Source organism: Pieris brassicae, chromosome 10, assembly GCF_905147105.1.
Source record: "Pieris brassicae chromosome 10, ilPieBrab1.1, whole genome shotgun sequence".
In the NCBI taxonomy this organism is placed as follows: Eukaryota; Metazoa; Arthropoda; class Insecta; order Lepidoptera; family Pieridae; genus Pieris; species Pieris brassicae.
The window spans coordinates 1,268,644-1,294,118 of record NC_059674.1 but is presented as its reverse complement, the minus strand read 5'-3'; the positions used below and the strand labels follow the sequence as shown (position 1 = coordinate 1,294,118).

At 33.0% G+C, this 25,475-nt stretch overlaps 1 protein-coding gene across 1 annotated transcript in view; it reads right to left on the bottom strand.

Annotated features, from left to right (window-relative positions):
- The window catches only part of LOC123715268 (serine/threonine-protein phosphatase rdgC), a 117,966-nt gene that overhangs the window by 81,430 nt on the left and 11,061 nt on the right, over positions 1-25,475 (bottom strand). The window contains exons 2-3 of the mRNA XM_045670218.1: positions 16,357-16,721; positions 312-439 (exon numbers count right to left, since the gene is read on the bottom strand). Coding sequence (XP_045526174.1) covers positions 312-439; positions 16,357-16,579 — 351 coding nt within the window. The 5' untranslated portion in view covers positions 16,580-16,721. The remainder of the gene's footprint in view (positions 1-311; positions 440-16,356; positions 16,722-25,475) is intronic.

Here is a 25,475-nt window from a genome sequence, read left to right as displayed (position 1 = left end):
TATTTCAAATATTTTTAATTTTCTATTTATAAATTAACAACATATAATAAAAACTGTATTTTCGTGTACATTGATTATTTATAATAAACAAATTAGCAACGATTTCAGTGCGCTACCACCATGTGGAACCAGCTGCCGACTGAAGTATTTCCAAACCAATTTGACTTAAGGTCCTTCAAGAGAAGAGGGAACCAATACTTAAAAGCCTCCTGCCCGTTTGCCCTCTGTTCTATAAACAAACTGTCCACTTCCCAACTTTTTAGATATACATTTCCGTAAGTATTAGTAATATATATAAATGTAAACTTTACCTTCACTTGATCCTGTTCACCTGCATATTCGATACTCTGGAATATCGTCCATGTATATCGTCTTCTTACTTCCATACGAGCCAAATATCTTCGGTACCATTGCTGTATCAGTATCGCTGCTTTCATGGCTGGAAAGATATAATATAATTAATTATTTCAGCGGCGATGTGTACACTTTGACTTCTGGTACATCGACTTCGGAGTGCAAATTTAAATTAAATTTTTTGGGTCACTCCACTAATAAATTGAGAAATTTGTTGAGGAATAATAATGAATGTTATATAAGGCTCGCTTTACTGCCGTCGTGCATCAACATTACAGATGATGGCAAGTGACTGGATGTGATGTCGTTGCTCCCTTGGAAAATGGCACAGGCTTTGGTATGGAATGCTACGTACTTGTGTGGACACGATAGCCCCGTCTTACCTGCGATGGGACGGCCGCAACGATCCAAATATAAGATTCTTTTCTCTTACTTCGATTTTGTTCCCTTTGGTGAGAATCTTGGGCCGTGAGGTTCTAGTACATAGGCGCTAATTAAAAAATTTAGTTGGCGCTTGGTAGATTAGGGTGAACCCGGAGCTGGTGCTTTCCTCGCTCAACGAATAAGTTCAGCTAGGAAATGCTGTATCAATTTTTTTGAATTTGATTTAATTTTTTTATTATTACTATGTAGGTTAAGAAAAATAGTAAATACTGTATATTTCATTGTAAACAAGTCAAGATTTATGTTTATTATCATTCTTAAATTAGACTCCTTTTGAAGTATAACTAGTCCGGTCATAAATATTGTTACATAAAAGCTTTTCTTTTTTTTTCAACTTTTTAATTATTTTGAATTTGGAACACGTATATTATTTTCGAAACTTCTTTCGATTTGGCGAAGTTTTACATATTTTTTCGTGTTCATTAACGCATTACAATATGGCATGAGGTTTTACAGAAAATAGGATTGCAGTGATCGCCTTTCACAAAATGGGTATGGGCCGTCGGTCATAATCCAGACACTTCAAAAGCTTTGAATCAGCCATATGTTCGTATATGGTACTATCAACAGATACAACAACACTTCGTCTGTCAAACATTAAAAAAGATCGAGGCGTCCGCGTACTATTACTAAATCTATTGTGATCCCTTCATATTCACAATAGTGAATTTATCGTGTAAAATTGATATTCTAGTCTGTTAATAACACTTTTTTTTTTTAAATAAAATAAAAAAATTAACTTTTCGTATGCATAATTACATTAATAACACCAACTACTACTATTACAACCCTACTTGTTCTTAGTATTATTTTTTATCAACATATTTCAATTCACTCAAAACTTACTTTTTATATTAAGCCACCGCTTTTATTAGCACACTATTACTTCTGGAGATGAATTAAATTTGACATAACTTTATCAAATAATTTGATATTAATTTGTCAAATACAAACTCATTGGTAACCGATCAAATCGATACAATAATTTCCTTATATTCAATTTCATTGCAACATCTAATCAATTCTGTTGAACGATATTTTTATCATAAGACATAAATAAAAGTATTTCATATCCACTATGAAGACCAATAATAAAAAGAAAACTAACCAAGTATTGATTATTTACAGGGAATATAAATGTTAAAAAGTCATATGTAATTTTACTAAATCAATTGCCACTGTATTTAAGAATTATAACGGTCTTAACAAGCAAGCTAAATTGTCGACATGACGTACGTAGTACCGACATCTTTAGGTTACAAAATGGGAAAAAAATATATATCGCAAACCTCGTGGGCGGAAATCCTTTACACCAATGATATGATATGATATACCGTGTTAGCGGTAGTTGAACTAGTTCTTAGGCTAGGAAATTAAACACTTCAATGATGACTATATATATATGTATAACTTCAAACTTCTACAAAGAAATAGCCCGTGCGCATATGTCACAACTTCTTTTATAATCACAACTTCCCTACTTCGACTCGACCATCTCCCCGAATCCCCGAATGATCCCAAGAACTGAAGACTGACCCTCATCCAGCCCAGACCTCAACCCTTTTTACTTCAAAGCCAATGGTGGCCATTTCGATTTGAATATTATTTTTAATTTTGTGCTGAGACTTTAATAATTACGTAGGTATAATTAGTAATATTACATTACTTCATAAAAAAATGCATTTTCATTTGTCAACAGAACAGAATATTATACTGTTACGAAGACGGGTCGACTGCAATGTTTATAGATTTTTCCACTAGTTAGAGAACTTTTCAGCAGGCTGTAATATGATTTCTGACCGTTTCAGGAGAGGGTCAATCACATATTAGAAAATTGTAATTTCCATAATGTTACCCTAGTTTTCAGGAAGCTGAAACCTTTTTTTCAGTCGGTTTCAGAACATGTGTAGTAGAGTAGTGCAGTTTTCAGGAGACCCGTTTTCAGGCGTTTTCAGGCCTAGTTATACCCCTTTGATGAAGGAATATTCTAGACCGAACTTTCTAGGTGTGAGACAAGGACGAAATGATACGAGAGAGAGAGAGAGAAGATCAGAACTTTCTCGAAACTAGACGAGCACTCTAGAACGCCGTACGACAAGGACGGAGCAACGTGCGAAAGAGACAAAGAGTGCGGACGTTCTAGAATTGTGCAATCGCTACTCAGTAGCAAGCCCGCCTAGAAAGTTCTCGAATATTCTAGTCGCCTTTAGTTTTGAATGCGATAACAAAAGCGAAACACCGAAGCGATATAGTGCGAATAAAGTGAATATAAGTGATAAAGTACTGTGTGAAGTAATTAGTGACTGTTTTTGTGTGTGTATAAGTGCATTTCTGCAATTAATTTGTGCCCATAAATTCCTCATTGATTTTTCAAGAAATAAACCCTTGAAGAAATCTACGGCATTTTCTATCCGATCCCCTAGCTCGTAACAATACCTAGTCCAGGTCATATTGACTGACTTATAAGAAATAAAATTTATAAAAACGTTATAAAGCCGGCTCCAGACTCGAGAGTCGCCTCGTTGGAGGCTGCACTAGTGATAGATATCTTCTCTCGGGTTAGTTAGTTGCTCCATCGTTACTACGACAAAATGGAACTAACTAAAATGGTCTAAACTAAATGGTCCTAACGTAGTCAACGTTAGATACTTTATGTGCTTACCAATAATTTAATGCCTTGCAATTATCACAAATATAAATAAATAAAAGATGTGTGTGTGTGTGTGTACAATTGTACACACGTAAGAAGTGAAACTTCTTTATGACTTTATTTTACGAAAAATGATCTACTACATGCAACATTACATAAAGCTTTTATTATCATAGACATCAATACAAATAATACAATTATTTCATTTTACCTTATTACTACTAATATTATTACAGAATTTCATTAATTGTAATAGATTTATTACTATCATTATATATTTTTGGTATTAATCGCTTCGAATCTCTTCGAATCAACCGTGGTAGGGACAATAAAAAGATGACACGTAACGGAACAATGTGACGGTATTGTTTTTTCCAACGCCGATAAAGAAGTTTCACTTCAAAAATTGAAAAACAATTTCATTTAATAATTGATTAGATGACATTAATGATGGTTTTTAGATTTTTAACTTTTGTATATATACATATAGGTATACTTAATTCTTTGCTTATCTGATTCCAATAAAAACGTATTAACGTAAAGCCAAGTGAGCAAGTGCGAGAGTTTGCTTGATGCTTTCGCCTCTCGACTCGCACCTACAAACCGACCAAAAGTGGCTAAGCGAGGGGACACAGGCGCCCGTCCAGTCTCGCGGTAGCTTCCCCTCGTTTCGTCTCGTGGAGAGTGTGGATTGGGGTTAAGAGATTTAGTGATAATTTTATTTTGAAATTATTCAAATCAAAACAGATCGTTTGATTTTCACCGTAAAACATTCCAGTTTCCTCGCGATGTTTCATTTTTCTTTTCACTCACTAGTGTACTCCAACATATCTAAAACAAATATCCTGTATCCAACAATATATTATTGTACTGGTATTTTTTAATATTTTTATTTTATTAACAAAAGCTTGCCAACGGCTCACTGATACATCGGTAGAAGACAATTTCAAAAAAGCACGTATAAGCAAACATAAGAAAGACGAAGACGAAAATCTAAAGGAAAATACATTTCAAAGTGTGAGGTTATATAATAATCTATTTATCTTTTTGTCATTAAATTTCTCAATAAATAAAGTCTAAAAATTATTTAAATTCAATAAAATAATACTAACTTTAAAATTATTGTCTATCAAAATCACGTAAACAGATTCATTTTTATTAACGACATTTTTATCGTTCCATTAAGATAAATATGATAATAAACTACGACTTTATACGTTGAAAATATTGCAATACTTAAAATATAAGTTTATTTATTTATTAAAGGTACTAATAGAGATTACTCCAGTGTGGCAACTACTCATATCACATCACATAAAAAAAACAATACATCTGACGCAGCCAACTAGCTTATTTAGCCGTTCAATCAACAGCCTAGCCTCTTTACAAACAGCCTGACTTATATTCAACAATTTGATCAAACAACTATGCATTAACTTGAATCGATAACGTTTCCTTACTTGTCTAACCTATTCATTTCAAGTTATTTCTACTATATATAAAACTAGGCATGCAAATGTCATATTATTATCATAATGTCATAATAAACGAACGGTTAAGTTCTTTATAATTGTTGTCAAATAATATGGTATGTATGGTACGAGCAAAATCTTAAAGATTTTTTATACGGTCAGTATACAAAAATCAATAAAGCTTTCGAAGCTTTTCCGCAGTACCTTCAAAGTATTTCCGCAATTGATCGAGTTTTCATCTATATAATTGCAACTTTTTCTATTGTAACGGGCAAAATGTCAATGAGAATAAAATTTTCAGTTACGTTAACTTAAATATAACGAAAGCTTATAGTTGTATTTATAGACGTACCAGTGCGAAGCACTCAGCAAGAACTATGACTTTAATATCAAAATCCTATTCATCTTAGTTTACTAATAATAGCGTATTGTATTAAGTTCTGCGGAAAAGCTTCGAAAGCTTTATTAATTTGTATACTGACCGTATAAAAAATCTTTAAGATTTTGCTATACTTGCTACTAAGATGAATAGGATTTTTATATTAAAGTCACACTTGTTGCTGAGTGCTTCGCACTGGTACGTCTATAAAGACAACTATAAGTTTTCGTTATATTTAAGCTATAGGCAAATGTATTTCAAAAACGTATTTGATATACTAAAAAGTCTATGAAATATATTTTATTATAAATCAAAGGGCAAACGGAAGGCTTCCCTGCTATTAAGTGATAAACGTAGACATTCACATTGTAAGAGGGGCTCGCAATTGCGTTGCCTTTTAAGAATTTGTATGCTCTTTTCTTGAAGGACCCTGAGTCGAATTGAAATGAAGAAACATATTACACATAAAAATATCTGCAACTATGTTATTGTCGCTTTTAGATATTTGTGTTCCCAGAGACGTTAATAGTTATAATGTTTGATCTGCTGGATCCGAAAAGTACTGATATTTTTTCGGATTTACCATAGGAAGGGCAAACTCTTACCAAGTGTCTAGAATTAGATAAGTATCTAGAATATTTTAATTAACGGCCTTTTTTGTAATAATTATCTTTATAAACTAATGAATTACTCCAACTTTGATTTTGATTGCGGTTCAAGTGCACAGGCTTCTAATTGAAGATTTAAGTTGGCGCGTGATTAGTACTGGTGGCCCCGGAGCTGGTCCTTCACTCAACGAATAAGTATCGCAATACAGCGAGGATTTGAAGAGGCGAAGACTCTGATTGTACCCAGTAATTTGAAATATTAAGGGTCTGTTTCACAATGTACGGATAAGTTCAACATAAGTTCCAAATATCTTATTTATTTTTGTAAATGTTATATGGGAGAAAATAAATAAATTATAATATTTTTTTAAAGTTCTAAATAAGCAATATTTTACTTATTGATAGGATAAACACTTGTTACGTTTCGCGACTGTCAGAAAGCACTATTCGTCACACAAAGTCCATCGTAAGTTATGAGTCCGATGAAACGCGAAGTTTCTTATTCGGAACTTTTATCTTCCAAATATCTGTTGCATAGCTATTTGGTACTTTATCCATACATTGTGAAACATACCCTTAGTATTATTTGTTACTACAAATGTTAAATTTCAGTTTTCTTAAATTTAAAAGAATTTTATGTATTCTTGTCTATTAACGTTTGTTTTGGCTTTCTGTATTGCCTTCTTGTTTTGTTTTATCATAATGTTAGGTGTAAGATTACCAATAATTAAATAAATAAATACTGCCCGCGATAAAGATACAATGGGAGCACTGGGACCAAAAATTTTACTTTTTATTAATTTATATTTATTACGTAGGAACATTCTTATGTTGTATATTGGAAACAATTTAATTAATTTATTATAATATTTTTGTTTGTCTACGCCGTCTTATTATATACCTACCATTGGTTATAATTTGTATACCTCTTCTATTGTTCTGTTACATGACCTTCTTGGTGTTGCTATAAATAAATAATCATTGCCTGATTTGGTAATTGTTTTGTGTATAATACCAGGGACTCGCTTTAACTCTCATCTTAATTTCATAGAGAAGTGTTGGCCTAGTGGTTCAGCGTGCCACTCTCATCCCTGAGGTCGTAGGTTCGATCCTCGGCTGTGCACCAATGGACTTTCTTTCTATGTCTGCATTTAACAATCGCTCGTAATAAACTGGGTAGGAAATCGTGTTGAGAAAACCGGCTTGTCTTAAACCGAAAACGTGGATGGCCCATCAGGCACAGATTACCTACTTGCCTATTAGACAAACGGAAACATGATCAGCAAACAGATACAGAAAATTGAGGCCCAGACCTAAAAAGGTTGTGTTGCCACTGATATTTACAATTTGTATTTTTTATAATTGAATATAGTAAATAGATACGTATGGTTTTTGTTAATGTTCTAATAACTTTTTCTTTGTTGATCTATGACGATCACTGACGCTGTGAGGCTAAAGCTTTTGACTCGTCTTAATCGTATTAGCTTGATAATCTAATTATTCCTAGACTATAATATAACCTTGATACTGATTATAAAGATATTAATCTAATTATATCGCATTTAAAATCCATAATATGATGAAGTGTCTTCTTCGTTGTCATGTTAAGCGAAAATCTCCAAAAACGGATGTTTGTGGTAGTCACTATGGTTCTATGTTAACTGATTCACAATTATTGTTAAGGAATTTTAAGGCTCTGTGTGAAAACGTCAACAATGTAACGCAAGGTGTAATTTTTTTCATTCATGTGCATTCCTATTAATTTATGTTTTTTGTTATCTTAATGTAACGAAGTTTTAAATAAACAAATGAAGCCGGGACTAAACACTTTTTTTAGTTTAAGTTTGGTAACACCCTTAGTAGGTATTTGTTTTTATAGTTTTTCCTTTCTAGGATGGCCGGGAAGAGATCGCTTGATATGGTTGCATTCCTATTAAATTATGTTTTTTGTTATCTTAATGTAATGTTTTAAATAAATAAGTATTTGCAACCTGAACGGTATGTCATATATAATGATGTTTAGATTTCATTCCAGCGCTCGCTAATAATGTATGATATTCCTTAAATATCTCACGTTACTAATTCAAACTATTCGGATTCCTTGTCTGAGGTAGGATCTGTTAATGGCTTAACAAAAGATGTTTCTACGATTCTCCAATGACACTGTAAGATGTTGTCATTGGAGAATCGTAGATAATTAATTGATGTACTCTTTGTATTTAAGCTATTTAACAAGCAGGTTTGTTACCCGAACCTTTTGTCAAAATTTAAATTACGTATCTAGATACTTCGGGATGCCTGGATCATACCATTAGTCCAACCTTTCCGAGGAACACCTTTTGGGGCAAAGCTCACCGAATGTCCAGGTTGAGCATTCTGATGAACGAGCTGGGTCTGGATCCATTGTTCTCCTCACACTTTAAAATTTATTTTTCGTTTCGTTTTTGTTTAATATTTGTGTTATCTTTGTGTATGTCATGTTTGCTTGTAAGTGTCGCATAATATACAAGCTTAATTTTGCCAACATCCTATAATGTATAGCTTAGCCTAGTTGAACGTGCTATTCTTGACCTAGATCAGTGTTTTCTTACCATTTTTGAACCATGCCCCATTATAGTCTACCTAAAACTCTTATGCCCATATGTATGTTACACAATTACATAGAAAGCAAAATTTTATGTTCCTCTCTGGCGGTAGTTTTGATTTTCATTCCTTTGATAATCTAATTATTGAAACTCCTATTTATAAAACTGATTTCTATCATTCCTCCTTCAATGTGCAAAGTATCCTACTATGGAATTCCTTACCAATTGAATCACACGAGCTCAGTCTCTAAATTTATTTAAAAATCTTCTTTTTAATAATTTTTCTTCCGACACGTAATTAGCTACTACTTATATATATATTAATTGTGCGACAATTAACATTTGGCAGAGCTTTTACATATCTGTTTATTTATATTTTTATTTTTATGAAGTTTATTTATAGTTGCATGTTATTTTGTGTTTTTTTGTTTGTTAATGAATTATGCACTTCTTGTACTTTAGCCTCTACCGATGTATCTTTTTTTTACTCTCCCATATTAGGGTTGCCTGGAAGAAATGGCTTGTTAGCGATAAGGCCTGCCTAATAACTTATGTAACATAATTTATGTGTATTATAATTGAATTTTTTCACTTAAGGAATTTGTGAATGATAAGTAAATTTTCAAATAATAATGAAATGCTGGAATTCGAATACCAAATAAATTTAATAAAGATTTTTCTATATTAATTTAGTGACAACCTTGCGATTTCTGAACAAAGATTTTATATTACGTTCCAATTTCGTGAACTTCAGTCTCATTGTGTTATATCTAGCTGATTTCGATTACACCCCCTTTAAAATCAAATTACCCCCTTGTAAGGCGTGGGCCCCACTTTGGGAAACACTGAATAGGATTGTTTGAGGCTTGGTAATGAAACGTGCTCGCAACTTTTCCAAATGTGATCCCACTTGTTATCTACCTTGTATAATCTTAACGATTTTTGTCAGCTTTTGATAAACTATGCAAAGAAATTAGACAGCACAATTAGAGTGTATACGATAAGTGTTGGCTTCTGCGTGCGACTGTCATCTCTGGTAGCAGGTTCAATCCTCAGATGTGTAAAGACTTACTTACAAAAGAGCGTACCAATACCTAAAAGGTCGGCAACACACTCGCTAACCTCCGGCATTGCATAACTTTATTCAAAGTGAACCGCCTGCCAGTTCGCCTCCTGTCCCATAAAAGAAAGTAGATATTGTTTTAATGGGACTTATATATACATACTTGTATATGTACTTCTTTTTTTTTTATTGAGATCATTTAAAACGTTTAAACCTAAACATAACAATAAAATATACACTATTTACAATTATCTTAATCCACATAGTAATAAAAAATGTGTGCGTGTACTACACACGTTAGAAGTGAAACTTCTTAAAGACTTCTTTCGAAAAATTATGGAACTTTACAGAAATTGGTTTAATAAAGTTAAATTAAATAAAGTTTCACATAAGGCTTTTATTATCATAGACATGAATACAAAAAAATACATTTATTTCATTTTACCTTATTACTACTAAGATTATTACAGAATTTCATTGAATTATTACTATTAATGGCTTCGAATTTCTTCTAATCAACCGTTGCAGTGACAGGACAAAGATGACGCGTAACCGAAAAATGCGACGTTGCCATTATTTGATGATGTCGATAAAAAAGTTTAACTTCAAAAAGAAAATTAAAACAAAGTTAAATTTAAATTCCCTGATGCAGTATACCTTTAACGCTGTCAGCAATTCCTTGCTGTATTGCGATAATTATTCATTAGAAAGCACCAGCTCTGGGGGTACCTGTACTATCTACCGGTAACTTAAATCTTTAATTAACCTTCTGTTCTGTTCTTTATCTTCATATCACGCGTATCATTATTAATCAAAATATTATCGTAGAATATTCAGTTCGTGATACCGGTTAAGTCTCTAGTTAATTTAATATTCGCTTCCTCCAATTTACTATGGGCTTTATTTTGATTATAATTAGGACCTTCGAAGTGAGGAGATCCCGAAATTGAATGCAAACTCTTGAAATTAAATTTGTATTTCCCTGTCACGCCAAAATCTGCATATATTATTTTTCGAACTTAGATATATAAACGAGTATCAATATATTATTATTGTCTATTTATTTATGATTCTTTTAGTAATAATACGCTTTAAATACTGTGCAATAGGTGGCTTTGTCTCTGCTAAGCGATCTCTTATAACAATAACATAAATAATCGTGATGAAGTGCAAGAATGAAACATATAACATATATATATGTAAAATAAGACTAAGGTAACTTTTGTAGTTATACAATTATTGTGTTTATAACTTATTAGTTTAATTTTATTAATATATAGGCGTATACGTCGGCAAATAAAAAAAATCAATGGTGCTACAACCTACAACCTTTTTAGGTCTGGGCCTCAGATTTCTGTATCTGTTTCATAATCATTTATTAATCTAATAGGCAAGTAGGTGATCAGCCTTCTGTGCCTGACGCACGCCGTCGACTTTTTGGGTCTAAGACAAGCCGGTTTCCTCACGATGTTTTCCTTTACCGTTCCAGCGAATGTTAAATACGCACATAGAAAGAAAATCCATTGGTGCACAGCCGGGATCGAACCTACGACCTCAGGGATGAGACTCGCGTGCTGAAGCCACTAGGCCAACACTGCTCATATACGTCAGCAAATAAGTTTCCTTTAAATGTGTCTTTATGAAATCGGCTTGATTACAAAAAAAAATTGGAGATGGTACACCGTTATGACCTAGCTATAACTCTCCTCATACCGACCAGATAAACAAACATGTATATGCGCTATTAATGAAGTACAATATAAAATTCAAATAAATAGCTGAAAAGTTTAATGAACACGCTTTGGCACTGTTTCTGCTGGTGCTTATCAATGAGTGATTTGGAAACGTTGACGATCTTGTCATAAATGGAGTAAAACTTATATAATTATAGTTTAAATGTACCGGAGGCAAACGGGCAGGATGCTCGTCTGATGTTACGTAATACCGCCGCCTATTGACACTTACATTGCCAGAAGGCTCGCAAGTGCGTGCTGCCTTTTAATAGTTGGTACGCTCTTTTATTAAAGGACCCTAAGTCGAATTGGTTCAGAAATACTTCTGTGGGCAGCTGGGTCCAGATAGTGGTGGTGCACGGCAAAAACTGCTTTAATGAACGCTCAGGAATGACGGACGTCGAGGTGATACGGGTGGAATTTCTGCCTCGACGTCCGATGATGAAACTCAGTTCTGAGGTATTAGTTCGAACAACTCCTCAACACACTTTATAGTATGATTATAACTTAAGACACGCAAATATATAATAAACGTTCAAGCAAAAATGCTCTGAGAATCTATCTTTTTATAACATTTTAGCTATAAGTAAAACACGCAAATTTATCAATTCATTTATCTTAACTAACCCTTGTCTAAAAACCTTGAGCAAAAAGTGTTCTCCCGTAGAAAAGTTTATATAACATGTTCATATAAGCGTTATTTAATAAATTCTAAATCTTGTTAAGCTCACACCCTAACATGTTTATTTATGTCAAAAGGATTTAACTGAAATCCAATTTGCATTACTTAAATATGGTAATGACGTCTACATAAATCTATTCTCTCTTTGAGTTTATAGGTTATGGTTCAAACCTGTCCATAATTTAATTTAATTTGCATTTAACAATTCCTGTAGTATGCAGGATGGACTTTTACCACTACTATGAGGAACCAGCTGCCCACTGAAGTATTTCTGAACCAACTCAACATAGGTTCCTTCAAGAAAAGAGGAGTTGTTTGAACCTGCAGCTCAGTTTCATCAGTTTTTAAGGCAGTTTTTGCTACGCACTACCAGTATACGGATTTAGCCCAAATTATTATTAGCCCGAATTACAAAAAATGAGCGTACCAATTCCTAAAAGGCAACTTGCGAGCCCTCTGCCAATGTGAGTGTCTTTGGGCAGCGGTATCACTTGATATAAGATGAGCCTTCTGCCTGTTTGATGTTAAATGAAAAATCATAAAAGATAAAAAAATACATTTGTGAGCAGCCAAGTAGTATTGGACAAGTGTTGGCCTTCAGCGTGCGAATCTCATCCCTGATGTCGAACCCCGGCTATACACTAATGGACTTTATATATATATATATATATATATATATATATATATATATATATATATATTATATTATATTATTTATATATATTATATTATATAAAGATCGATCGTACGGTTAAATTTTATTGGAGAAACGAGCATGCCTTAGACCCAAAAAGTGATGGTGTAGAAGTCTAATCACCTACTTGCCTATTACAAAAAATATCACGAAACCGCAATAAATCAATCTTAAAAGTGTAATATCAAATGTATATATGCAATGGGGGTTTAGTAAGTAAAGTCTATGTATTTCAATTATTAAATACGATTAACGTATTTGAATGTAAATTAAATTATCAATTTCCTTAACCTACATTGTAATCATAAAAAAAATAAAACAAATTGTTAAAGTTCGATTTTTTTATAATATATTAATAAATGTAACCATTGGTATATTAATTAACGTGATATCTTCAAGCTCGTCCGTCTGAAGATCAGCCGTCTTGAGGATTTACACAAATCACAGAGGATCATTATTCACGCTTCCATAAATTAATCAATACTTTGTATATCGATAATAAATATTTTATAATTATTATATCATTTTCAAGGTTAAATTTTATATCAGCTGCCACTGAAGTACTTCCAAACCAATTTGACTTTTACCTTTAAGACGCACGTTCTTCGCTTACTAACTCTTAACTCACTTCGGTGCGAGCTTTCTCGACAGTATTCATGAGCGGTATAACATAACATCAGATGAGCTTACTGCTCTAAAAAAGTCAGCCTTCTAAGGTTCCTTATGACTTTACCGAACTAAGTACTATGTACCCAACATATAAAAACATATTAAAGCGGGACAGGGTCCGAATGGAATTTAGATTAGAATCAAAGTAAACATCAATTCAACATACATTATGTTTATTTTGATAACTGTATATGTACATATTCTGTTGATAGAACATAGCTTAATAAACTTATTTCCAAGTACTAATATTTATGTTTAATTAGAAGTTTGATTGGTGACAGGTGTTTATATACTGTAGTGATACTTAAGGATTACGAAACATTTAAACATAGTTAACACATCTCGAGCAGTCTTGGCATATTCAACTTCTGAAGTCCGTAGGTTCAATGGATTTTCTTTCTATTTACGCATTTAATATTCGCTCGAACGACGAAGGATAACATCCTGAGGAAACCGGCTTGCCTCAGCCTCAAAGAGTCGACGTCTGTCAGACACAGGAGGCTGAACACCTACTTGCCTATTAACAGATGATCATGCAACAGATACAGAAATCTCAGGACCAGATCTAAAAAGGTTGAAGCATCACTAATTTTTGAAACAATAAAGGCCGAAATGAAGTGAAGCTTTTTATAAATTTAACGAATATTTAAATGATCCTAATCCTTGGGATTGATTTGCTCCAGTTCAAACAATTTGTATGACTCAAAACTTAGCGTTTAAAAAGAGTGGCGGAAAGTTTCTTGCCAGTTCTTCTTGCCCGCTCTACGCTCTTGACTTGCGAACTGGCAATAAATATAAATCTAGAATCAATATAACATCTTTTCTGACGTTCATAAGTATACTTGTTTACCTATATAAATAAAGTTATTATCAGTTTGAGTTTGAAGTTCTACGTTTGAGCCCTGATTGTAACCAATAGATGTTCTACACACCATATTTAGGTTAATGTTTAACTGGACAGCACAGTTAAATTCATTTTAATATCGCTTGCGACTATGTTCGTAAGCAATTTGGATTCTTTAAAAATGTTGATACTAAAGTCGTTTTACGATGTAGCACTGTATAAACTTTTACGATCACTTTTGTGAGAAGAATATATTACGACTGGGTGATACAACGCTTCATATTGTAACAGAAAGGTTTGACATGGACATTTAAATTCAATTGTTTCATATTCTGATGGAAGTCCTTCATAACTTTGATTTAATTCTTTATTTACATGGCCTTGGGACGATTGCATACTGCCAGTGTCAGGAGATTAATCGTGTAGATGTACGGAGTGTTGAATTAATAGAAACTGTGTTTTGTTACTACCTATTTTCTTCCACGGATAATGAGTAACGTTTTTTCTAAAATTCTACATTCTAAGTCAAAGACAAAATAACTTTATTCATATAATATACAAGTACGCTTATGAACCTCAGAAAATACTTTAAATTAATTGTAAATTTACATTTGCTACCAGTTCGAAAGTTAAGGGCATAGAGCGGGCAAGAAGAACTGGTAAGAAACTTAGAGTATGTCAATGAAAGTTAAAAATTTAAATACTTAGGTATTTAAAATAAGAATCGTTATTTATATTAGTATATTGTTTTATTTGTACCAGACCAGCGCATAGACAATGCGAAGTTTCTTTACCTACTTATATGATACCGCCGACTACACTCGTAATGCCAGAAGGCTCGCAAGCGCGTCGCCGGCCTTTCCAGTATTGGTACGCCCTTTTTTTGAAGAATCCTAAATTGAATTGAAATCAAAAATATTTCACTTATGGAACCTAAGGGGTACGCGGCACTCAGTTGTGGAAAGACGGACGTCGATGTGACACAAATATTTTTTTGAAATAGCCTAATAGAATAGCGGCTTATGAAAAACCTATAGTTAAATACATATTGCGCGTAGGCTTAGTTAACATCGATTTAACCAGTAATCAGTTCAAGTAGACATTTGTTTTATCGATGTGTATTGAAACAAAATTTTGACAAATATTATTTTGGGCGTTATAAATTATAGCTAAAACTGTCTGATAGAGTTTAGTCACGGAATAGTTCAGTTTGACTTTTGCACGCCGCAACATTTATGAATTATTATTTTTTATTCACGCGACTCGCTTCACTGTGCCTACATTAGTAGATGACTTATCTATTTCGTTCTTCGTTCGTTCTACATAGGTACCTCTTACCTACATAATAGAAGTATGTGTCTCGAGTTTTGCCATGGTCAATCAAACCTAGTACATCATAATCCCATTAAACAATAAGCGCCTCTCAACTGAGAAAGGGAATTAGCCTATAACCTCGGAGTTTTAATAAGATTTCTTAATATGATAGAGAATGTTTTTAAACAGCTGTAAGGTGTTTTGTTGATTTTATAATCGGTAACAATAATTTTAAACGTAATAAGTTTGAGAAATTTATTAACACACACATACAATATTCTTAACCTCCATAGCAATAATTATAATTAAATATATAAACGTTAATAAATAGAAAATTAAAATAAATTTAAAAGTTTGGTCCCTGTGGCATTGTACCTTTAATGCTAGCATCATTTCGCTGTAATGCGAAACTTATGCGTTGAGCGAGGACATCACCAGTTCTGGGGTCACCCGAGAGCTATTTAGTAAATAGGTATTTATATTATTAGCTCAACATTTTTAAGGTTAATCCGTATACGTAAAAACGTATACCATTCACCACAGTTGATGATGTGTATGATGCTGTAAATCCTTCGTGTGCTTCCTTGATGTATAGCATCACGTAAATTTTATTTAATTTCTTGATGAAGAAGAAGACCTTACACGACCCTAAGTTAGCTGAACAGTGCCGTGATTGGTGGGAAGTGTTTGGTAGTAGAGCTTTTAGCACGAGTCCCACACTCTGTGCGGAAATGCAGTCTCCTCAATAAAAAGAAAGGTGAAGAAGTAGAGAAAGAAAGAAACAAAAATAACGTAAATTTTGGAGGTCTTTGCTTATTTATACAAATACCTTGGCTATGAATAGAAACAGTTCAATTGCACTTACTTCTCTCCGCCTTCGTCATGCTGACCTCATCTCTCTTCCAAAATCTCAAAAAGGGGGCGAGCGCTTTCATGGTGCAGTCACCGTTTAGGACTCTTCTAGTCAGTTTCTTTGGCGATTCCTGTTCGATTTCTGAACTTCTACAGGATGAAGAGTCGTCGCCCATAGACCGTGTTCGACGTCCTCCAAAATTGACGCAACCACAGCCCTTTGTTAAAGAGAACATGACGGGACTCCTGTCCTTTCTATACTTTTTATCTCTTCTTTTCCGGGCACATCTTGGTGTTTTTTGTCGTGATTTAGGAATTGTTACTAATGGTCTATGAAAAATTGGAAAATGATGCAGTCATGGCCCACAGCTGGACTACCTGGAACAAGATACCTTTATAAGATAACCTTTAAAACAACTCCGTTTGGCTCCGAGAATGCGCAATTTTTTCATGAGGCAAGCATTGTAATAGAACCAATACATCTTACAGATAAATAAACTATGTTTAGAATAGTTAGACTTGAGTTGTAATTAGTAATTAATATATTAAGTGTTGGCCTAGGCTGAAGTTGTAGGTCCCGGTAACCAGCTATAGCTATATATGGACATCGCGAATGGTTAAGGAAACTGGCATGCAAAAAAAGTCGATAGCGTGAGTCAGTGACAGGCTGATCACATACTTCCCTATTAGATTGACTTTAGCTATAATTACAGGAATCAAAATATTATCATAAGTGAAGCTTTTTAATCATTCTAGTGTAAATGCATATATGTGTAAAACATGTAATTAATAAATTAAAATAAGCAGACAATCCAGACCATATTGTGTTAGTACAATATTTTCCTAAACTTAGATAATATGATATTTTTTGAACAATTATTGTAAGATACAGTTTTTACAATAAAACGTCATAATATTAAAAAAAATGTGTGCCTGTACTAGTGTACACACGTAAGAAGTGAAACTTCTTTGTGACCTTATTTTTCGAAAAATTCGTTATACTCTAAAAATTATCAACTATATGCAACTTTATAGAAATTGTTTAAATAAAGTTAATTAAGATAAAGTTTAACAAAAGGCTTTTATTATCATATACACGAATATAAATAATATAATTATTTAATTTTACCTTATTACTACTAATATTATTACAGAATTTCATTAATTTTAATAGAATTATTACTATCATTGTTATCGTTATTATATATTTTTGTTATTAATGGCTTAGAATCTCTTCAAATCAACCGTGGTAGGGACAAGAAAAAGATGGCGCGTAACGGAAAAGTGTGACGCGTAACCCAAAAATGTGACGGTAGATTTTTTCCAACGCCGACAAAGAAGTTTCACTTCAATAAAATCTGACAAATACAGGGTTAAAAGAAATTTAAAAAGTTTGGTCCCTATGGCACCGTCAATGCTTACATTTTCTCGCTGTATTGCGATACTTATTTGTGGAGCGAGGGAAGCACCAGCTCTGGGGTCACCAGTACTATCTACCAACGCCAATTTAAATCTTTAATCAGCGCCTATGCACTTGGGTCAAGAGTCTCTCTAAGTGACTTCAGAGATACTCCAAATTAGAGGAAACACATAAGTTAGTAGGATACTAAGGTAGTAAAAGAAAATTTAATCATAAAATTATAACTGGTGACAGCCCTTAATCTTGACCAGTGGGTGAATAGGGCGCCTATAACACCCCGTTGACTAAGAAATCTACAGGAACAGAATGCGTCTGTTCATATTGCATTCATAATTGTATGCATAAGCTATTACGGTCTTTGGTCTCAGTTAAATAGTTTAATCTACATTAATGAGGGGTTAATTTCAAACAGACAATAATATTTATGTTTTTATGTGCCAGTTAATACAAAATCACATGTATATACAAATATCCTAGTGGCTATCCTTGGTCGATAGATTCCTTTTCTGCAATCATGCTGCTTGCTAGCTTTCAATCTATAATAATAAAAATAAATCGCTGAGTATGTGGCTAAGCAATCTCGAGAACAGCTGAACCGGTTTCGCTTTATAATATACCTTGAGGTACAAGGATGGTTCTTACAAAGAGATTTTTTTTTAAATTTGCCTGAAAAAGTCTAATAATTACACTTTTCTATATTCCCATGCAAAAGATTAACGTTAATACATACCATAAAGTTTAAGTGTTAGTGGAGGGGTTCCGGGAAGGCAAAACAATTGAGTGACGTAATATTTGTCAACATGTATACGATGGTAACATTACTCAAAATCAAATTGTCTATGAAAGAAAACACTTTTATACCGGATTGAAGCAATTTTTTTATTATAAACTAATAATTATTTTACATAATTTTAAATTTTTCCGACGTTTCGCGTAGTCCATGTGTCTCGCAAGGTTCCCGTGTTGGAAATTCAACATTTTATTTACGCGTACCATAAAGTACTACAAAAAAAATTAAACTTAGTTTAGCATAAGTAAAAATAAAATGAAATTGTAAGTAAGTAATAAGAAATCAGAAATTTTATTTTTAATTGTGATTTTTTGACATAATGTAATTGTGGATACGTAGGTTAAGCTGGATTTTTTGCAATCTACGTCATGTAGCGGGACCAAACATCATATATACCGTGTATAAAACATTAGTTCAATCTGTTATCACCTACTGTATCACAGTGTGGGGTGGTTGAGCGAAAACCAAAGTTCTAGCACTTGAAAGAGCTCAGAGAGCAATTATAAAAATAATGTTACTAAAAAATAAAAGTTTTCCAACTGAAGAGTTGTACAAGTCTTGCAAACTACTGACCATACGCCAGCTCTATATTCTCCGTTGTGTCCTTAGGAGACACGCAACCTCTCCACATAAAACAGACACACCTCAAAAAAGGACCCAACATAATATAATAAGCTACACAATTTGCAAGACAATCTTTGCACGTAAGCAATACAACAATCGCTCAGCTTATCTCTATAATAGTGTACCATTGGCTCGGTACACTTAACTACAACAAAACAGAAGCATTGTTAAATCATCTAATATAATTTTTTCCTTAATCCATCTTTTCATGCAACACGCGCACACATTTGTTTCGTCTTTCACAAACACATTACATAGTCATCATAATATATTCATATATTTGTTTATTTTTATTTATTTATTTTTCTTTTTTTTAAACCAATTGTGTTGGTTGATTTAAAGAAGAGCGAAGCTTCCCTGTCACAGGTCTCTGACTTACTAGGGAGGCCTCTATCTGAATTGTATTGTACATATATCTGAACAAATAAAGAATTTTGAATTTTTTTGAATTTTTGAATTTTGAATTGTGGGCTTATCAGCTTTCTCTTTTTTGTTTTATCTTACTAGCTGATCTGATGTCCCTAATAGCAGAATAATAATTTTAAAAAAATCGACTGTTATCGACGAAGTTCGCCTGGTCTGCTAGTTATGGACATAATGTAAGGTTCGTGTAATTATCCGTTAAAGATATTTATTAAAGAGTACCAATTACAAATTACTTCGGTAAAATCTTCAAGAAAATACTGATTATACTCAACTCACCCTTATTTTCGTACCGTACCCGGGCTTTTCGTATTCCTGTTATTTTTCTTTACGTAATTAATTAGCTCACTATACCCTCTAAGCTTAATCATTAATCTTTTGAAGAAACACGAAATTAACTACACAATTAACGATTTCCTTAATTTACTTGATCAGGCACTCTCAATCACTGCTTCCAATGCCGCTGTAATGTAGTGATTAAGACGTATGAATCCTGAGTTTGACTTCCGGCAATAATTGCTCATTACTAGGAACGTCGGATCAACCCAATTATCTATAAAAAAACCAATCAAACAGTCGGCCAAATGTATTTAATAGAAATAAGATTAATTTGAAGTTTTATTAGATTGAGTATATATCGGCGTTTGTTCTGATGTACAAGATTTAATAAACAAGGCTAAAAATAGTCGGAGCTTGTCAAAATGCGCTGAAATTTGATCGGAATAAAGATGAAATTGATTCAGTGTCAGTTCTCATACTTTCTTGTTAAAGCTATCGTGGAAAATGCATCAATAACAATATCCAAAGCCCTAAATGTGTAATTAAATGTATGTGGTTTGTGTTTACCACATACACACTTTCACGTACTGCATCTCTTTCACGCCATTACAGAACTACTTAGTTAAATGTATGTATATTATAACACCTTTATACAGTTGACATCGTGAAATTGTTCACTGACACGTCTTACCCAATCAATCTGCTTAAAGGCTTTGTCAACTGTTGTGTCAGTTTGATCATTATATGTTTATATTCTAACATTATACTAAAGTCACGATAACAATCCACTTTTTTAACGGATTGATTATTAATATATTTTTTTGTAGTGAATGTTGTTTTGACACATAAAAAAGTAATAATCGATATTCGATTTTGTCTATAATTACGAAGGTTTTTCAAGTCGGTTTGGATTTTGTGATTGTGATTTAGATTGTAATTAGGTCCACTGTGACCTGCTCTTACTTATTAAAATACTAAATCTTTCATTTTGACAAATGTCCGTGAAAATGAAGATTCAGATTATAGCTCCAAATATTTTGAAAATCAATAGTTTGTTAATGTATCATTGTAAACAATAATAATAATCTTTCCTCTACATAATATTATGAGCCAGTCCTGACTTCGATTGATTTGATTAAATAGTTGATGAATGATGTTATAGTTAAACATATGGTATCCGATTTTTATAGAAATGCCTTATATACAACAGTAGGATATCACTTTGATCTACTGTCAATAGTTTCCACAGCGTATACAATATAGGGATTTTTATCTGTATTATTTTACGATATTGATTTTTTCACATCGATAGATACGGGTCATCGATTCGTACGTTAAATATTATATAGCCTATATTCAGGGATAACGTGAAAGATCATTACAAATCGTTCTAATATAATTGGAGTCAATTCAATGCATACAAACAACCGGACCTTTCTGTAGAGTCTGGAGATCAATCCCGGCTTCGCTGAATCTGTTTAAACAAGCAATAAATATATGGTATCTCGGAATTTTACGAAGACATTGATACCTTCTATTAAAGCTGTATAACATCACTTGGCTCTATTGTCAATAGTTTCCACAGCGTATGCGATAAAAGGATTTTATTAGTATTTTTATAGGCTAGGGTTGAACACATCTTGGATTACATTATCGACACTTCATACGGATTGGACGCAAAAAAAGAGTGGCGGAGAGTTTATTGCCAGTTCTCTTCCATTCTACGGCCTTAATTTGAGAACTGGCAGTAAATGTAAAATTAGAAGCATTTAATGTATATTTCTCTTTTTGTTGCTCATAAGTGTACATTGTGTTACCTATATAAATAAATTATTTTTTACTTTGTCTTTGAATAGTTTACAGTCTATGTTCAGCAGCGGTAATGGTGACAGTTTTTTTTTTAATTGGTCCAAATCCCCCTAACCTCTTTTTAATGTTAGTGTAGATATAGGATAGAAATATAGATAGATGTAAATGTCACTTATAATTAAAATGCCTCACCTAAAGTATCAATGACCTTTCCGGCCACAGATATTGGTTTGTATTAACCTGAAGCCATTTGAATGCAGCTCGTGAACTCGATTCGCTCCATTCCCCAGAGTTAGTAATATTTTTCAGGAAAATCCTATTCTGAAGTAAGATTTAACGAGCTATATCTAAAAGTTAAATTGTACGCTTTTTACCTTCAATATTTTTCTAGTTTTGAAGCTTTTGATCAGTAACATTTTACGATATAAAAAAGGTATAATATCATCTACATAAACCTTCTTATAGTGATCGAAGGTTGGGGATCATAATAGCTACTTTCGGCTGCCGCCGTTCACAAACTTGGTGATTTGACCAAATCATTGCCGAAATTGGAGGCCGCACTTCGAGCTGCGATCTCATGGCGTTACGTAGATATATATGGTCTTCCTGCATATTCTACCGCATTTTTCATGGAGAGCGTATAGAGGAGTTGTTCGGATCAATACCTGCAGCTGAGCGTCATCATCGGATCAACCCAATTCAACTTAAGACCCTTCATGAAAAGAGTGTACCAATTCGTACAAGGCCGTCAACACACTTGTGAGTCTTTTACCCATGTCAATGGTGTGTATCACTTAACAAACTAGCGTTTTCGAGCGAAATTAGGTTGTTACGTACTCTAAATGAATAATATTTTTATAAAGAAGTGCTGTGAATAATTTATAACTACCAGATTTAATGCATAAATAAAATTTTATAGTATTACGATTTAAATTATTTTACAGATAACGGACACATAAGGAAACATGCGTTCTAAAGTCGATTTCAGTTAATTAACTGGTATTCAATTGCCTAATACACGTCAAATGTATTCTGGTTTTTTTGTTTATGAATGTTTGATGAATTCTATAAAGCTAATGCCAAACAATAAGAAGGCGGCAACAAAGACAAGAATATTTTTTTAAGTTTCAATTGTAAAAAGCCAATAACGAGTATGAGCTTCTCTTGCACATTTGATATCACAATGTCCTAACAATAACAATGACAAACATCTATTAATAAAAAATTGGTCTTGGTACCCCATATCTTTATTTCCCTTTTTCTATATACATTTTTTGTCACATCATTTATTATTGTGTAACATAAGCAAGAAATTAAATAATAATTATTATTTTTAATTGAATTAAAAAAATGGTCACGTGACCAATCGTGAGATATTCATACAAATTCAATGGGCGTTAGTCGGACACGCCTGTCCCAAAGAGATTTTGTCTCAGGTTTAAAAATAATCTCTGTAATTGCTATGAGTACAATATTTAAACATAAATGTATTTTGGATTCCATGGTATCTTTTATGCTAAAATAAATATTTATGCCGTACTAAGATATTTACAGAATTTCAAAGTATTAAGTACGGGTGGAAGGCTTATCTGATGGTACCACAGGGCAGGGCGTTGGAATTGCCGGCCTTTTAAGAATTGGTTCGCTCTTGAAAGACCCTAAGTCGACAATAGTAATCAGTGACGCTACAGCCCTAAGGGTCTCATCTGATTCTTCGTTCCTTCGTCGTCTTTCATCTGTTGTTAGCAACCTTCTGTTCCTGACACTTCGATTTATACACCTAACGGTATTCAGGGACCCATGTGTCAAATCCAGACGTTATTGACTTAGGTAAGTCATCCTTAGAATCAATATTTCATACTAAGACATTACTGTTCCGCAATGTAAATCTTTACCATTGAGTTTTGTGAAGTCACAATTCGTTCAAAAAATATCATCTGTCACTCGCCATCACAGCGTAAACACCATTTAACAGAAAGAGATGGGGTAATCTCTAGGCCAATACCTGCCTTAGATTTATTTAATTTCCTTAAAAATATCGTAATTGTAATGATTTTACTTTGATTATATCCCCATCATATCTTTTATGTGATGTCAGATTTTGGCCCCCAATATGCTTTACTTACTAGAGAAACAAATAATTATTTTAGAAAAGTATTAATTTAATTAAGTTAATCATTTTTATACTATTATTAATTCCTATATAAAAAATACGGTAAGCCAAATTTCGAAGTAATTGTACAACAATCGTTTATAACGATCCGTTACTCTTTTGGTGTAAAAATACAATTATTGCCGAGCTTCGACCGTAATAAATCACGGAATTCGACTGTCCGTAATTCTGTTTCGCATATGGTATAGGAACGAGTTATTTCTGTGCCAAACATGTCAGCCTATTTTTCAATTCATAATTCTTCAAATTCATATAGACGATATTATTTCTGTCACTATTTTTATTAAGCTGTTCGCTTGTGAATAACGGTTTATAATGTAACCATACTCGTTTCCGAGTTAACCATTTAGGAAATACTCAGAGAAATTCACGAATTCTAACAGGTATCTTTTTATATAGGTATATATAAATGGGGTCAAACGGGCAAGTGATTGGGCCCTTAGATGCAAACCGTTGCCGGAATTTTAAGAATTGATACGCCCTTTTTTTGAAGGACCCTAAGTCGAATTGGTTCGGAAATACTTCGTTTGGAACCCACATAGTGGTAGTGCGCGGCAAAAACTGCTATAACAACGCTTATTTGTGGAACGACGAACGTTTGCCTGTTGAATACCAGGCGTCGAGGTGATGCCTAAAATGGAAAAAAAAGACAACTAGAACTCATGAACACATTAACTGATATTTTAAATTTTATTCAATCATTTTATCAATTCAGTCATTAATTTCTTAAGCAATCTCTCATTAGTATTTGACAATATATTCACAATTGTTCCATGTCCATTCCTCGTACTAAGGCGAATTATCTACATAACTCGCGAAATTTCGGGTTTTAGCTAGCTACATTACAATTTATGAAGGTGTTGACAATTTTCCACCGTACTAAAGAGGGTATCAACTAATACATTTGGAAGCTACATCAAACTTTATATACTTTACAATATATTTATCTTTGAAATATTAAGATGTATACGTAGTTTGTTTAATGTTTAATTTCAGTTTTCTTTTTTTAAATTTATTAATGTACTTATATGGCTTATGTCCATTTCGTATTTTTGTTTAAAAATGTATTGTCTGAGTGTTTTTTGTTGTTGATAATATGTGTATGACGTAGCTGTAAGATTACTTATAAAATAAATATAACATGTGTGTGTAGTTATGTACACGCGTTAAAAGTTATACATTTTAGGCGTAAAAAGATAAAAATCTTTTAAAATTTTTATCTTAACAAAATATTTCTACATAATTACAGAAATGTACATATTTTATTATAAAATGTTGACAATGCTAACTTCAGGGTGTCGGTTGTTGTGAAGGTGTGCGCGCGCGTAATAAATTACGTTTATAATTTTTTCCCTAAATTAACTAATTCAATCAAGTTGAAAGCTTCCAATGCCATTTTTAATTGCATTAACAAATGTAACTTGCGTCAGAAACCTCTGACACACATTGACGGACGCGCACCCGTGATGCAAATAGCAAAAACTGTATCATCACTATATTTATTCTTGACTTTTTACGATCTCTGAAGAGCTAATTCATTTGGAGTCATAAATGCCATATGCAATATAATTTGCCACTTAATAATAAAGCTGGTTCATTTCCAATATTTACAAA